The sequence below is a fragment of the Moschus berezovskii genome, chromosome 8, assembly GCF_049115385.1.
Source record: "Moschus berezovskii isolate FMDL1 chromosome 8, NW_MosBer_1.0, whole genome shotgun sequence".
NCBI classification, from domain to species: domain Eukaryota; kingdom Metazoa; phylum Chordata; class Mammalia; order Artiodactyla; family Moschidae; genus Moschus; species Moschus berezovskii.
In genome coordinates, this window is record NC_142467.1 from 61,351,297 (window position 1) to 61,366,810 (window position 15,514).

At 55.9% G+C, this 15,514-nt stretch overlaps 3 protein-coding genes across 4 annotated transcripts; all 3 read left to right on the plus strand.

Annotated features, from left to right (window-relative positions):
- Positions 1-5,428, plus strand: SPATA24 (spermatogenesis associated 24). 2 transcript variants are annotated; one of them, XM_055430250.1, is made up of 6 exons: positions 1-159; positions 1,212-1,277; positions 1,506-1,636; positions 1,722-1,792; positions 4,413-4,515; positions 4,623-4,774. In XM_055430250.1, the coding sequence occupies exons 1-6, from the start codon at positions 43-45 to the stop codon at positions 4,750-4,752; spliced, it is 618 nt and encodes a 205-aa protein (XP_055286225.1). In that variant the 5' UTR covers positions 1-42; the 3' UTR covers positions 4,753-4,774. The 2 variants fall into 2 exon arrangements, with proteins under 2 accessions (XP_055286225.1, XP_088694759.1); XM_088838633.1 differs by lacking the exon at positions 4,413-4,515 and having other exon boundaries at positions 4,623-5,428.
- A 1,058-nt stretch (positions 5,429-6,486) lies between these two features.
- Positions 6,487-11,784, plus strand: PROB1 (proline rich basic protein 1). Its single transcript, XM_055430249.2, has 2 exons — positions 6,487-9,600; positions 11,431-11,784. Exons 1-2 carry the CDS (start codon positions 6,646-6,648, stop codon positions 11,782-11,784), a joined length of 3,309 nt encoding a protein of 1,102 aa, XP_055286224.2. The 5' UTR covers positions 6,487-6,645.
- Positions 11,785-12,256: 472 nt separating this feature from the next.
- On the plus strand, positions 12,257-14,314 carry MZB1 (marginal zone B and B1 cell specific protein). The gene is made up of 4 exons (XM_055430251.2): positions 12,257-12,467; positions 13,276-13,400; positions 13,743-13,853; positions 13,952-14,314. Exons 1-4 carry the CDS (start codon positions 12,291-12,293, stop codon positions 14,106-14,108), a joined length of 570 nt encoding a protein of 189 aa, XP_055286226.1. The 5' UTR covers positions 12,257-12,290; the 3' UTR covers positions 14,109-14,314.
- The last annotated feature ends 1,200 nt before the right edge of the window (positions 14,315-15,514 follow it).

Here is a 15,514-nt window from a genome sequence, read left to right on the forward strand (position 1 = left end):
AGCCCGCGGCAGCCATTTCCAACGAGCTGGCGGGGGCGAAAGATGGCGACGCCCGTCGGGTGGTCGCAGGGGGGGTCAGGGTCGGTGTGTCTCGCCTTTGATCAACTGCGGGACGTGATTGAGTCTCAAGAGGAACTGATCCACCAGCTGAGGAACGTGGTACGCAGCCAGAGAGCTGGGGGAGGCCTGACTGGACGCCTACGTGGTGGGGGCGGGGCCAGGCCCTGTCCCACTGCCAGGGGCGTGCCGAGACCACATTGCCAATGGCGTCATCCGGAGGAGGCGGGGCCCCGAAGTATTCTGGCTGGTTGCGGGGTAGAGCCCAAAAGGCACTGTGTCTCAGGAACCCTTACCCGGAAATTTTAGAGAAAACCAAATTGTTCTCTACTCTCTTTGCCTGGTTGTTCAAGGCCTGGTGGATATGGCAGCCTATACACTGAGCTTCAGTTTCCCCATTTCTAATTGGAGATGATTTCACTGTGGACAGAGTAGCCTTAACATCATCCCTATTGTGGAATCCCCTCCCCATGCTGAGTGCTGCAAGCTCTTCACAAGTTGACTTCAGGGCTTCCAGCCCCTTTATGTCCTTTGCTTTTGCCTAGTCAATCAAATGCAAGGCTGGGACAAAGCACTGGAGCCACGAATTTTCTGAACATGTATGGTAAAATCATGGCCAAGTGGGATATATGATCTTTCTGTTTTGTTTTTTATCTTGATAAGAAGGTGAGGACATAGATAAAACTGACTTCACGTCTATTTCTCACTCCAGTGTTTGAATGCAGCTCTGAACACTGAATTACCTAAAGGTACCCAGGCCTTTCTGTTGACAGCTGGCCTTTACATGTGTGTTCTCATTATCTGGAACACTTCTCTTTTCCATCCTTTTTTTCTGGCCCACCCATATTTAGCAGTCAGATATCAGGTTGACATCCCTTCCCTTGAAGCAGTTCTGACCCTTCCGCAGGCTGAGGCAAAGGCCTCATAGCACACATCATGGTGGCCACGGTGTCTTCTCCATGAGACTTGTTCCTTGCGCACAGGACCTAGAGTTTAGCATCAGTGAATCTTGTGGAATAAACTCTCCCTTCCTTGGGCCCCAGTGTCATCGTACATGCCCTGGGCATCATCCATTATCTGTCTCAGGCCCTGGTGCCTACAGAAACCCCTCCCATCACAACCCCAGGCCCTCCCTGAGCCAGGCTCTGTTGCAGATGATTCTCCAGGATGAAAATTTTGTCAGTAAAGAAGAGTTCCAGGCAGTGGAGAAAAAGCTGGTGGTAAGTAATGGCCTCTGTCAGCTTCTCATCTTCCCCCATTTCCCAGGATCCCAGTGGTTGGGCAGTCCTTGAGCACTGGTCTCTGAGCACCTCCAGCCCCCATAGTGAGGACAGAATCTTCCTGTACCATGCCTTCTACATGCCTGTCTGAGCAAGGGGGCTGATTAAGGGGGCCTAGGAGACTCAGCATGGCTTGTGGTGATAAGGTCACTGCTGCTGCCCCTGCAGGAAGAGAAAGCAGCCCATGCCAAGACCAAGGTTCTCCTGGCCAAGGAAGAGGAGAAGTTGCAGTTTGCCCTCGGAGAGATAGAGGTGCTGTCTAAACAGCTGGAGAAAGAGAAGCTGGCCTTTGAAAAGGCGTGAGTGGACCTTGGTAGTGGGGGAAGAGTTGGGGGTCGCATCTGCCCATCAGCCTTCCCACCTTTCCTTATCTTCCCCACTCAGGCTCTCCAGTGTCAAGAGCAGAGCCCTGCAGGAGTCCAGCAAGAAGGACCAGCTCATCACCAAGTGCAATGGTAGGCGGGAGGCCCGCACTCCCTCCCACGCTTGCTTACATGGGCTCTTCCCTAGCAGCCCAGTGCCTGTGTCCAGGGCAGGGTTTCACCCCAACTTCTGTCCCCGGCTGAGGATACAGGCCAGCCCAAGCGGGCCACACCTTCGCAAAGGCCTTCAGGGACCAGGCAGGCCACGGAAATGAGGGAAGTGGTTGGTGTACAATATTCTTCATGGCCATAAAGGAACGGGCTCGCTCCCATTTTTCTTGAAACATATGACCTTCTTAGTCCACCTTTTTGCTTTCCCACTTTTGGTAACTAATAGAAATAGTGTACTTTACTCATAACTCTGTTTTCAGGGAAAGAATAGTCCTGTATGGAAGCTGACCCTTAGTCTGAGTGTTGGGGACCCAAGAGGGAGAAATGGGGACTGTGGTAATGTGTAGAGCCATACTCCTTCCCAAGGGCCTAGCACCTCTGCTGTGGGAATAGGGGCCCAGTACAGTCAGATCTTTCAAAAAGAAACTGGAAAGCACATTCTAATGGAAGCTTTTCTGACTTTTTCATGTTGGCACTAAATTTAAAAATTCAGAAATGTGTAAAGTATTGTATGGGCCAAGGAAAATATGTCTGAGGGCCCTTAGTTTTCACCTCTGCTCTATGCAGGTGCCTGTGGCCACTTGTTGACTCAGTTGGTGCTCTGGGTTTTGGGGTACTTTCGGTCAGCTATTCAGTGTCCTGAGACCTTAGAACCCCTTTTAATTTTCCCAGAATACCAAACTCCACTTATCTACTTTAAGAAGTAGATCTGAATTCCATATGCAACATTTCCTTCATTCACTTTAGTGTTCATTTTGAGTAGATCCGAGTTCAAGCCCAAAAGAGGTTCAGGGTCTCTCCTGATGGGCCCCCACCTGGAGTCTTGGGCACCCCCTACCCACCAATGCAGCCTTCTCTTTCCCCTGGTGAGTACTCTCACTGGAAAGATGCTAGCAGGCTGCCATCTTGATCTGGCCAGGTGGACTAACAAGCCTCATGGTTGTCTAAGGCAACCTCACGGCCTCTCCTGCGACCCAACAGGCAGGCAATGCCTTCATACCCAAAGATACTGCGTCCCTAGTCCTTCCCTTTTCCCTGGGTTTCCCCCCACTTCCCTAAAAGGAACCTAGGTTTCTCTCTTAGTGGTGAGGCCCTTCCTCTAGGATATTTCCTAGAGATCAGCCATGGCCTCAGGGCTCTGCGTCTACTAGTGGAAGGTGTGTGTGAGTCATAGGGGAGGAGCCTGGCTGCCTCCCCACAGAATGTTCTGAATTCCTCCAGAAGGGCAAAAGCCTTCACCTGAGCAGATCTAGTGACCTGAGCCACCCCCTGGCCTGACTTCTAACCCCCCACACCTCCCTTTATGTGGTTCCAGGTTGGTTTTACACTTACATAGTTCCTTAATCTTCTGAAAGTCTTTTCTAACCACTCTCTCATTGGGTGTCATTTATTCTAAATAGCTCTCATTTATTTTAAGATTCAAACAAATTTCTGATGCTTTTTTCCCATAAGAACTTCATAAGCAATCAGATTGGATTCACTGGCTGACCTGGGGAAGGAGGTTCAATAGCACTTGTCCTGTGACCCAGTGAGCCCAGGTTTTCCTTCTTTTCCTTCACCGATGTCTCTGTTCTACATATGCCGTAATTTTTTACCAGATTTTCTCTTCTGAAACCTTAACTGCGTCAGCATTTTTGCATTTTCAGAGCTTACGTTCTAGTTAATCTTTGTCTAGCCTTTAAAAGCTGTAGGATTTTCTTGAGGATCAGAATTTTTCAGGGCTCCCTGAGGGACATTATGTAAATGAAACAACCCCAGATCCCTACAGCCTCATTGGATTTTAAGCCAAGACACAAAACTCATCCTTGCATCTAATGAGCACTTAATCTAGGGGTAAGCTTTGCCACCACTATCTCCCTGGGGTCCTGTCTTCTCGCCTGAAGCTGTAACACAGGGCTGGGCATCCTGCTAGCCCTCAGTGGGTGGGTGGTTTGCAATGACTGAATTAGGTGATGTTTCTAAGACTTAAACTCCCAGGGGACATCTTGTTTATTCATTCCACAAATAAATGTATTGTGCATCTATTTAATACTATCTGCCAGGTACTATTTTAGGCCTTAGGGTTAGAGCCGTGAATAAAACAAAAATCCTTGTCCTTGTGGACCTTATATCCTCGTAGAGGAGAAGACATGAGCAAAACATGAGGTTTGTGAGATTTAAGCACTAAAAGGGAAATAAAGCAGGAAAATGGGATAGGAAATATTGGGAAGTGAAGGGCTGTAGTTTTAGACTAGGAAGGGTCTCACCAAGGAGTTGATATCTGTAAAGAGCTGCAGGAGTTGAGGGTAGGGCTGACCATCTCTCTCCAAGGGCCTTTGCATGCCCACAGGGGAGCCAACTGGTCCAGAATAGAGTTATGAAGTCACTGACACACACACCCACCCCATCAGGACTCTATAATAAACTCATCCTTACAAAGGCATTAGCTCCCCCCTGGGTTGGGGGAGCCAAGTTGTGAAAAGACCCACGAGGGAATGCTTTATCTCAGGAAGGAGCCCATGGGATGGGAACCCCTCCTCCTCCCTGCCTCTCTCCCCCACAGAAATTGAGTCTCACATTATAAAGCAAGAAGATATACTTAATGGCAAAGAGAATGAGATTAAGGAGTTGCAGCAAGTTATCAGCCAGCAGAAAGAGATCTTCAGGTGAGGGGTCTGGGCCAGGCTGGGGGTTGTTGATGGAAGTGGGGAGCCAGACCTCTGCTCCCTACCCTGGGCTGTCCCCAGCCCACGCCCAGCCGGCTCCGTTGCAGGAATCACATGTCTGACTTCCGGATCCAGAAGCAGCAAGAGAACTACATGGCCCAAGTGCTGGACAAGAAGCATAAGAAAGCCTCGGGGACGCGTCAGGCCCGGAGCCGCCAGCGTCCCAGGGAAAAATAAAATGGTTGTCGCCTTTCTGTTATCTGACTGTAATGCCCAACCTCTGCCTTCTCTGCTCTGGAGGTCCCCATCCTGACCCTTCCTGTCCCTGTGGGTACTTCCCTCAGGCCTCACAGTGGCCTGGACTCCAGGGAAGAGGCAGGGTAAAAGGCAAGACACCCCTTCCTTCCTCCCTGCCTGCCTTTTGGACCACCACCTTCCAGGCCATTCCTTTGCTCAGAAGTCTGAGGATGCACCTCGAGTCTCCAGCCTCTGCTACTCCCCTGGCTCCCTCCCTTGGGTGATAGTGGGGACCATGCAGGTACGGGGTTGTAGCCTAGGGAAGGACTACTTGGTTGTCTAGTAGGCTCTATCCCTTCTTACTCTTGGTATTAAATTCCTTCCTATATAAACAGCCCTGGTTACCGCAGTGCCCTTGTGAATTTAACTCCAAACTTGAAGGGCTATGTGTGTATGTGCTGTGTTATGTGTCTGAGAAACCCCAACCAGAGAGTTCAAAGATGGTGGGTTCCAGGACCACAGTGAATTTGGGAAATTGGTTTCCATCACATAACAAGAATGTTATACCTGTGAATCACCTTTGCATCTTCTTACACTTCTCTGAAACAGCAGCTTATATGCACAAATGGAGGAAGAGGAAAAGACTGCTATGGTGGTGGTGTGGTTTTTTTCTTTTTCCCCCTGCTATGTCTGTTTTTAAGGTAGGATAACAGTCTGTGGAGGGGTTATGACTTTATGACCTATTCGAGTTGCATATACAGAGCTGAATGTGTAGGCCAGGCTTGGTCCTCTCAGAAGCCATCACTAATGTGCCCTAGGTGATCAAGGGGACACAGCCAGGCAGGGGACCCACTCAGGGGAGGCTGAGTCAGATTGTCAAGTCTAGCTTTTCCTGGGTCATTGTGAGGCTGAGTGCATAGGAGAGGCCGGTGCTCTTGCTCTAGGGCCTGCCGGGGCCTGAGTCATAGCAGGACCTTGAAGCTAGAAGTTTAAGGGCAAATGGTGCCAATTGTCATCATCCCAGGATAGTAACAGGTGGTAGCTGCTTCCCCATCAGCAGTTGTCCCCGGGACAGGTCCCGAAGTGATGGGGCCTGGAATGAGGGCATTGTGAGTGCCTGGGGCAACATAGAGCTATTCTTACCACAGGCCTTTAGAGAAGGGACAGCAGCTACCCTAAATGTTCCTAAAAGATGCCATATTAGCTTCTGGGCCTTGTTGTGACAACCTGAAAAGCTAGCACTGTCCCCTCCAGCCTAGGTTTCCACAAAAGCAGTATGTCTAGCCAGGGACATGTTTTCTGAGGCCCCAGTACAACTTTTGGAGTTGAGGGAGCCCTCCATGCAATGCTCCTCTATCAAAGATACGGGGCAGGTGGTAGTGATGGTCACGGAAGGTGATGCATGCTCCCTTATGAGCTCTGGCTGGGACAGGCTTTGTGAGGGCCAGAGAGAGGGGTGTGCTGCAGTGATGGGAAGACGTGGGGAGTTGACAGATGAAATTGCCAGACCCGGGTTGTGTGTTCTCCTAGCTCAGACACTGGATACTTGACCTCAAGCAGGTCCCTGCTTAGCCTCAGTTCCCTCACCTGGGATGGACGAGTGGAATTGGCCCTGGCTCCTGGGTCCAAGTTGGGTGTCTGCCCTCCGCTCACCTTCCAAACCGAAGCCTGGAATGTCACCCTAGGCTCTCAGGTTCACGTCCGAGAAGGGATCTAGGAGAGTAGGGCCCAGGGCCCTCTGGCCGCCTATGCCGCTGTCTTAGGAGCGGACGCGGCCACTTTAAGGCGCGGTGACCCCCACGGCACCCGCGGGCGGGGCGGGGACAATGCGGGCGTCCGCGGCACCAGCGGAGGCGAATGCGAGGGAGGTAGTGCGCCGCGTCCGGCCCCAGCATGCTGACCGCGTTCGCCCAGCCAGCCCTGCCTGGGTTCCCAGGGCGGCTGCCTGAGGACCCCGCTCGGCGCCAGGACTCGTCCGGTTCGTCAGGCTCCTACCACACTGCTCCAGGTTCGCCAGAGCCCCCGGACGTTGGGCCGGACGCAGAGGGCCGGGCGAACTGGCCCAGGGTGGCCCCTCCGCTGGGGGCGGGCGTGCAGCCTCGCCTGTCCGTCAGCGCCCAGAATAGCCGCCAGCAGCTACTGCCCGGCTCGGGTTTCCCGCGAGGCCCGGCCTCCGGCCCGCGACCACCCCAGCCCCAGCTACGCATGCTGCCGTCGGGGGAGATGGAAGTCATCTTCGGCGCTGGGCCCCTATTCAGCCGCTCCGACGCAGAGGATAGAGAAGTGCAACAGCTCACGACGCGGGCCTTCCGCAACCTCTCTCCGCCTGGGTCCGCGTCTCCCATCCCTGCCGAACCGCAGCCCCAGGGCCCCGACGGTGCCTCCCGCTGGGCCACTTACTTGGAGCTGCGGCCCTGCGCGGCGAGTCCTGCCACCCCATCGCAGTTCGAGTGTGTGGAGGTGGCGCTGGAGGAGCAAACCGCGCCTGCCAGGCCCCGGACGGTGCCCAAACGTCAGATCGAGCTGCGCCCTCGGCCCCGGAGTCCCCCGCGGGAGGCCAATGTGCCGCGCCCTCGACTGCTTCTGCGCACCGGCTCCCTGGACGAGTCTCTGAGCCGCCTGCAGGCTGCCGCGGACCTTGTGCAGACGGCGCTAGCCAGAAAACTGAGCCCGGCGCCCCCTGCCCCAAGCAACGCCACTTTTGGACCCACGGTGCCGCCGGAGCCTGCGACCCCAGAAACGCCCCGCAGTACTCGGGTGGCCCTGGAGGAAGCCAAATCTCTGCCGCCTCGGGTGAACTATAGTTCAGCCCCAGCCAGGGCCCCAAGACCGTGGCCAAGCCTACGGGAGCGCGCAATTCGGCGCGACAAGCCCGCACCGGGAACTGAGCCTCTGGGTCCAGTTAGTTCCAGCATCTTCCTGAAGTCAGGGGAGAAGACCGAGGAGGTGCACCAGAAAGAACCGAAGGCTCGTTTCCCGCGAGATACTCCGGATCAAACCGTCCTGAGAGCACAGGGTCCGCCTTTCCAGTCTAGGCCCCCCTGGGAAGTTTCGAGTAAGGCTGTGAGACGGAGGAGCCCATCCCCGCCGTGGGAAGCCCCAAATGGGACCTTGCGGGGTCCTCACTGCACCTCTTCCCAGAACCCGTCCCCCTGGAATCGAACTATTCGGAAGGTGAGTAGCCCATCGCTCCCCGAGGCATCCTCCACATGGGACAATCAGGATGCTGCTGTCACGGAAACTGTCAGCAGAAAGAGCTCTTCCCCTCCGACCCTTTCCCAGTGGAATCGGCGTGTTGCCAGGGCAAGAAGCCCATCCCCCGAAGCTCCCTCCTCGTGGGAGGTGCCGCATCCGGCAGTTGGGGATGCAGTTGAGGGAAGTAGATGCCCGTCCCCGCCGACCTTGCCCTCGTGGGAGACTCCAGATCGTCCTGTTGGAACGTGGAGCCCATCGCTCCAGGAGACGTGGAACTCCGCAGTGCAGAGCTCATCGGTAGTGCCTACGCGGGTAGCTATTAATGGCGCGGCCCAAGAGGACTTGGTGCCGCCCACGCCGTCTGCACCAGGGACTCCAAAGCTAACAGAGGTTCAAAGTCCGTCCACGCGGGAGATGCCGGATCTTGCCTTCCGAGGAAACCAGCTGTCGCCAGAGGTGGCTGCACCCCAGCTGCCTCTCAGTCGCACCCCGGATGCCGATGCGCGCCCTGAAGCGGTGGGCTCTGGAAAAGCGGCCGCGGGGCGCCCGCGCGTGGCCATTCCGCGGCCCCGCGACGTACGCAAGATGGTGAAGACCACGTACGCGCCGAGCTTTCCGGCAAGCACCCCAGACTCAGGGCTCCCCGCCCCTCCTGCAGAACCCCGCGGGGAGGAAGGCAGCGCATCCAAGACACAAGAACTTCAGGCGCTGGGGCCCCCCGCCCCGTCTCACTACACTTCCATTTTTCTCAAGGACTTTCTGCCAGTCGTGTCCCACCCCTACGAACCCCCAGAGCCAACCCCAGACACAGTCCCCCCGGACGTTACGCAGTCCAACGGGGTCCTGCGGCGGAGGGCAGAGAACAGCACGGCGAAACCCTTCGCGCGCACTGAGATCCGCCTGCCTGGTGCCCTGGCCTTAGGCCGCCGGCCTGAGAGAACCCGGGGAGTCTCGGCGCACGGTCCTGGCGGAAAGAATCGGGATGCAGAGGCCCAGCGCTTGGTCCCGGACGACAAGGGTCGGACCAGCCCTCTAGGCGGCGCTCGCACCTCACCCCCGCGGTCGCCCATAGGGCCGGCAGAGACCCAACCTCCCGGACCGCCCCGCCCCAGCTCCCCGCAGGCGCACCCCAGCTCGCGCTCTGGAATGGAATCCAAACTGGAGACGCCCCCGAAGGCCCCTGAGCCCGCGGTGGCGGTCCAGTCGCCCCTTCCGCGGGAGCCCGAGGCGTCGGCTCGCAGAACGGCCCGGGCCCAGCCCCGCGCTGCCTCGGCGCCTCCGCTGGACCGGTCCGCGGACGGTTCCTCCCAGGGGTCGCGTAGGCCGCCAGGGGCCGCACACCCGGGGAAGGTCCTGGTGGACCCCGAGAGCGGCCGCTACTACTTTGTGGAGGCGCCGAGGCAGCCTCGGCTGCGGCTGCTCTTCGACCCTGAGAGCGGGCAGTACGTGGAGGTGCTGCTGCCACCCTCGCCCTCGGTGCCACCCCGCCGCGTCTACACCCCGCTGGCCCTGGGCCCCGGCCTCTACCCGCCAGCCTATGGGCCTCTTCCTGGCCTCTCACTGCCACCATCCCCCGGCCCGCCGGCCTTCAGCGGCCCGCAGCTACCCTGGGCCTCCGAGGCGGGGCCCCTGGACGGGATGTACTACCTGCCAGTGAGCGGGACACCCAGCCCCGCACCGCCTCTTCTTCTCTGTGCTCCACCTTCCAGCTTGGGCCCTTCGCAGCCCAACAAGGGCTCCTTGTACCCGGTGTGAGGCCCCAGGGCCTGATCCGCATGATATTGGGGCCTATTGATGGTCTTAAAGGTTTTGGCATCTAGTCCTTTACCCTCTTTTCCTTCAATCATCTCTTCCTTTTACCCATCTCATGCCATTTTTTTTTTCAGACCGGAAGTTAACTTCAGATTATCTGAGACACGTTGGGGTGGGGGTGGGGGGCTAATGGAGCTGGAACTCAGGAAATGGCTGTCTGTTTCCTCCCCCAGCAAAATCCTATACCCTTTCCACAAGTCCCAGAGTGTGGTGTGTTGGGGTGTGTGGGTGTGTGTGTGTTGTGGGCTGAAAAAAATGCACAACATAAGATTTGTGAGTTAAGTGTTACTTGGGGCAAAATGAAAAACTATGTCTGGGAGACAATGTCTCACATAGGTTGTCTATGTGGGGGTAGGGCAGTATATATGTGATTTTGGTGAAGGAGGATAGTGCAATCAAGCACACATTTTGGAAGAAGATTGCTGCTAATCACAAGGAGCAGATGTCTGTTCTATTGCTTTTCTTGATATGAGAAGATGCAAGAAATTGGGCTCATAAAAACTTCTCCTTAAAATAAATATCTAAAGGCCTATTCTGCCAGTTTCTCCCAGAGCACAGAGGGCCTCATTCCTGATCTCTGCCCTGAATGTTCAGGGTGGGTTGAAAGTCAGTGATTGCAGTGGCTAGTGATTTCATCCTTGTAGAGGCAGGTGACAAGTGACAATTTTTAGTTGGCAGTGTGAAAACTCCCAGGACATGGCCCCAGGAACCGACCTAAGGGGGTGATGGGGTTTCTCAGGGACACCAGGAAATGGGAGCTGCCAGGAAGGGGCTGCCCCTAGAGGTAGGGAGATGCCTGTCTCTCCCTGAAGGTGGGCCCAGCTGAGGTGGAGCAGGCTAGTGAGCAATGATGGGATGAAGGGAGAAGGACACTGGTATCAAGTCCATTATTCTTTGGAAGGGGATCTGAGTTGGCCTGGGAGGCTGTGGGGGAAAGTGGCTGGAGCAGGCCTTAGGCGAGGATCATCTGAGAAAGGGAGCTGTGGGGACAGGAGGTAGAGGTAGGTCAGGGAAGTAGTGTGGGAGGGGCCGTGGAGGGTCAGCCTGGGACTTAGGGGGGGTGGGGACTGGGGAGAAGGTGGTAGGTGATTGTAGTCTGCAGCTGGGAGTACTGCCCCTCATTCTCTCCTCAACTCCAGTCTCTGACTTGGCTTGTCTAAGCCCTCAGAACTGAACTGGTTCATTCTGGTGGGGGTTCTGACTGTTCCCACTGAGTGGGGAGGAACAGATTAGTGGGTCATTGGGAAAGACTTAAAAGCAGAGAGGATGGTTGAGCTGTTGTCCCAGAGGAAACTTGACCTTCCTGGATGGGGTAGAGGGTGGGTTAGGGCTGGCGAAAGAAGGGATGCCCCTGTGTGGAGCTCTCAGCTGGTTCCACTCGCCTGGTAATAGATGTGGTAACCATGCCTAGAGAGGGGCTGGCTCTGCAGGCTGGTCACAGCATAGGAAGGGACAGGCCCCACAGCATGTGTTCGAGTTGCCTCAAGACTCCAGGAGAGCAGAGGGGGATGCACAGAGTGGGAGGTGCTCTTCGTGGGGGGTCTGTGTAGAGTACTGAGTGAAGTGACTGGGCCTTGCTGGACTGATACATGGTGTGATGAGTTTGTGGAAGAACAGTTACCATTAGAAGCAGTGTTAGGGATGGAGATCAATGCCTTTCTTAAATTCCAGGCCTCTGGTGGACCTGGATCTCTTGGAGTCACTGCTCCCCTTGCCTTGGATTGGAAACAGAGAACTATGAGTCAGAATAACCTGGACATCTTTCTGTGGCCAGAGATGCTGATGCCAAGGAGGGCCTTGGGCCACTCCTGGGCCCCTCACTTTATCGTGATGTGCAATAAACCCAATGGCCCCAATGACTGGAACAAGTGGCGTGAAGTGTCTGATTTCCTGCTGCGGCCTCTTAACACCCCCTACAATGCCGTCCATGCCTGGTGTGGCTTGGGGGAAGAGTATCACATGTGTCTTTCATACACTGTGGTGTCCCTCCTTCAGCAAACCTGCCTCTCAGGGAGGGAGCCCTAGGCTGGCAATCACACCTGTGACCTCATTTCTTCTGGCGGCTGAGTGGTCAGTGGGCCTTGGGGATCAATCAGGCTTGGGTTCCAGTCTCAGCATAGCCCTTCTAGCTGTGTGGCCTTGAATTTGTCACTTTTCTCTGAACCTTTGTGTTCTTGAGGGTAGATTTAAGACAACAGTAACCAGTCATCTCCTCCCTCAAGGAGCTTAGCACAGTGCCTGCCATGTGCCCTGTCCCAGGTCATGAGAGGTATCAGCTCCTGTGTGTCTTTGCCCATGCCCAGCCCCTCTCCTTGCCTCATTGGCTGGAGCCAGGGTCCCACGAGAGAAGGTGCACACGTGGAGTCTCCAGGGCCCTGGGGGAAGGGAGAGAATGGAAGGGGTGAAGTGTCAGTTTCCCATTGGTCTGGGCCAGGTGTTCTGAAGCAGCCCCCACTACACACACACACAGATGCACCCACACACCTGCACCCCAACCACAGCCCTTGCTCACTGAGTCAGCTCCAACGGCCATGAGGCTGTCCCTGATGCTACTGCTGCCGCTGCTTGGGGCCTGGGCCGTCCCAGGGGGCCTTGGAGACAAGGCCTCACTCACTGCCACTGCCCCTGAGCTGGACGATGAAGAGAAGTTCTCAGCTCACATGCCGACCCACCTGCGATGTGATGCCTGCAGGGCGGTGGCCTACCAGGTGAGTCCCCCCTCCCCCAGCACTTCTCCTGCCCCTACGCAGGCCCCTTCTCAAGCCAGACCCTTCTATCTGCCTCAGGTTCCAGCACTGGCCTTTGATCCCCAAGCCCACCCCCAGGCATCAAGCTAGACTCAGCCTTCCGTGATATTGTCATCTTCACCTCACCAGAACCTCTGTGCCTCAGTTTACCTGTCTGCCCAGCAAGGAGCAGACAGACCATCTCTGGGACATGAGGGAGACCCTAGCTAGTCCTCTCAGACTTCTCCCTTTCCAGGCCGATCCTGAAGTCCAGACTGTTTCCCAAAGCATGCCTGGGGAGCGCGGGGTTTGTGTGCACGTGTGCCTGTTTGTCTAGTCCGTGAGCCTGTGAGCATGTGTGGGTGTCTTGAGTTCACATACAAACCTGTCAAGCATGTCTGAGTACTTGTGTGTGTGTGTGTAAGTGCCATGAGTTCATGTGTCACTGATGGCTGAGTGGTTTTATTTTCTTTCCTTGTCCTTGTGGTTTTACATCGTGTGTGGTGATGGTGGGCAGGCGTGCCCTGCAGGAGGGTCCCCAGTGCCCAGGCCAGCTCAGCTTTGCCCACCCACCCACCTCATCCCAAGGCTGTGGATCCTGCCTCAGCTGGCGCCTTCCCAGCTCTCTGGACCTGGGGGAGGGCCACGAAGTCAGCCTCACAGGTGCTTCCTGCTCAAAAGCCTCCGTTGTCTCATTCTTCCTCTGAGACTCAGGTTTCTGCTCTCCCCCGCCCCTCCTTCCGCACTGAGTAGTTCTGAAGCCCTGGTTCTGAACCCCTCCTTGTTCCAGATGTGGCAACATCTGACAAAAGCTGAGGCCAAACTTCTACCACTGGACTCTGGGGGCCGTCGTGAGCTGAGCGAGTCAGTATACACAGACGTCCTGGACCAGAGCTGCTCTCAGACCTGGCAGGGGTGAGTTGAAAAATCTGGCCCCTGCCTCACTTCTCCAGGAGCAGGCTGATGAGTGGGGGTCCCCATCCTCCCACGCACACTCGACCAGGTCTCCGGCCCAAGGGTAGGGGCTGGTTGGGACACAGGCTGAACTCTGGATCTGGGAGCAAGCAGAAGAGTGGGTAGTCAGGGGATAAGGGTGTTGTGTGACTTTGGGCCAGGGGCTTCCCCTTTCTGGTCCTCAGTTTTTCAGCAGAGAGGACCAGAATCTGGGCACTAAACTTGGTAGATGTCCCATGTGCCCCACTTCGGGTAGATACAGGCTCCACTAATGCTGTCTCCCTCTCCTCCCTCCACCTTCAGCTATGGAGTTGGAGAAGTGGACCAGGTGAAACGTCTCATGGGCCCAGGACTTAGCACAGGGGCGCAGCCGAGCATCATGGTGATGATCATGGAGGGGCTGTGGCCCATCAGGTGATGACTGGAGGATTGGATTGGGATGGAGCCCTTGCAACCTTGATCTGCCCATTGTAGGCAGGGCAGAGTCTGAGGCTCCTGCTGGGCTCCCCTAGGCTCTCCAAGACCTGCTTTCACTACCTGGGGGAGTTTGGAGAAGACCAGATCTATGAAGCCCACCAACAAGGTCGATGGACCCTGGAGGCGCTGCTGTGTGGAGGCCCCCGGGGGGCCTGTTCAGAGAAGGCTCCGGACACAAGGACAGAGCTCTAGTCCAACTCCTCCTTCCCAGTCAGCCCATGAAGAGAGCTGGCCTCCCTCTTGATCTGCCTCCCTCCTTTCTGCAGGCGGCCTGGAGGGCGGGTGCAGGGAGGCCTCGCTCATCTGTTCTTTCTCTCTCCCTCCCTCCTCCAGCCTCAGGGGCCTGGGACATGGCCAGGGCCTTTCCCTCTGAACTCAAATAAAACCAGTGACCTCTATTCCTTCTCTCTGCAAAAGGTTCTTGGGGGGCTGGGAGGATAAACATTGGTGTTTCTGCTAGAGAAGGCCAGGGACAAGCCCCACAGTATCCCAGAGGTAAGTGAGATCTGTCATGGTTGAAAATGTGAGTGAGCTGTCAAAGGCACATGAAATCAGTTATCAGCACGTTTGGAACCCCAGATCCCTCACGAGAGAAAACGAAAGCCAAGGAAAACTCCATAAGCACATCACCTGTGGACACACCCACTGCGGCCACTGCACTCTCTGTGCCCCTTTCAGAACACTAGTCTCCCTGGGTCTACCCCTAGCGGCTGCTCACTTTCTAGACTCTGTTTTTGACCCAGCTGGCATGACTGGGCCCTGGGACAGGGCAGGGCGGGGTTCCTAGAACGGGCTGTATTCCGGATCTTGGCTCTATGTCCTGCTCTCCCCAGAAATTCTTCTCACCTGCGGCCCTTCCTTTAGCAGCAAAGAAAAGAGCTCCACCTGGGTTGCACCTGAGTCTGGGTATCTGGGGTCATTGAGCTCAAGCTTGCAGTTTTCTTTGCATCTCTAGGAGGTGGACAGAACAGACACTGTAATACTCTGTTGACACCTTGGCTAAGACAACAAAGGAGACTCAGGCAGAGTCCTAGGTGAAGTGGCAGGGCTGGGAGGGAATTCACATTTAGGGCGTGGGGGGAAGGGTAGTGCTGGAGGAATGGGGGTGTCCCGGGTAGGCCCTGACCACTGTACTTCCCTGAGCTGCCCTGCAGCCCAGCGCTCTGTGTTCCATCACCGTCTCCACCTGCCTGAGGCCCCTTCCCTGGCCCTCAGGAGAGAACCCTGAAGCCCAGGGAGAGCCAGGGTCCAAGGCCTTGGCTGAGGCGTAAGAAGTAGCCGGTGTGGAGATGAGAGCCGTGATATGGACCTGCGTGGTCCTGTGTTTGTGAAGTGACTTAGACTTTGCATCAGACTCCGGGTGTGTTTGTGCGACTGTGTATCTGAGATCACGTGCAACTTGCCGGCCTTGTCTGTGTGTGTGTGGTATGTGGTTTGGGTAGACTTGAATGACCAAAGGACAGTGTGTGGAAAGGGTGGGGCTGTCTCTTCAGCCCCCTAGGGCGTACCGAGGAAAAGAGGGTGGGGAGGAGAGTGCTGAGGAGTACAGCTTTGAACCTGTCAGACAACTTTGGGAACCTGGGAGCAGTAGCCAAGAA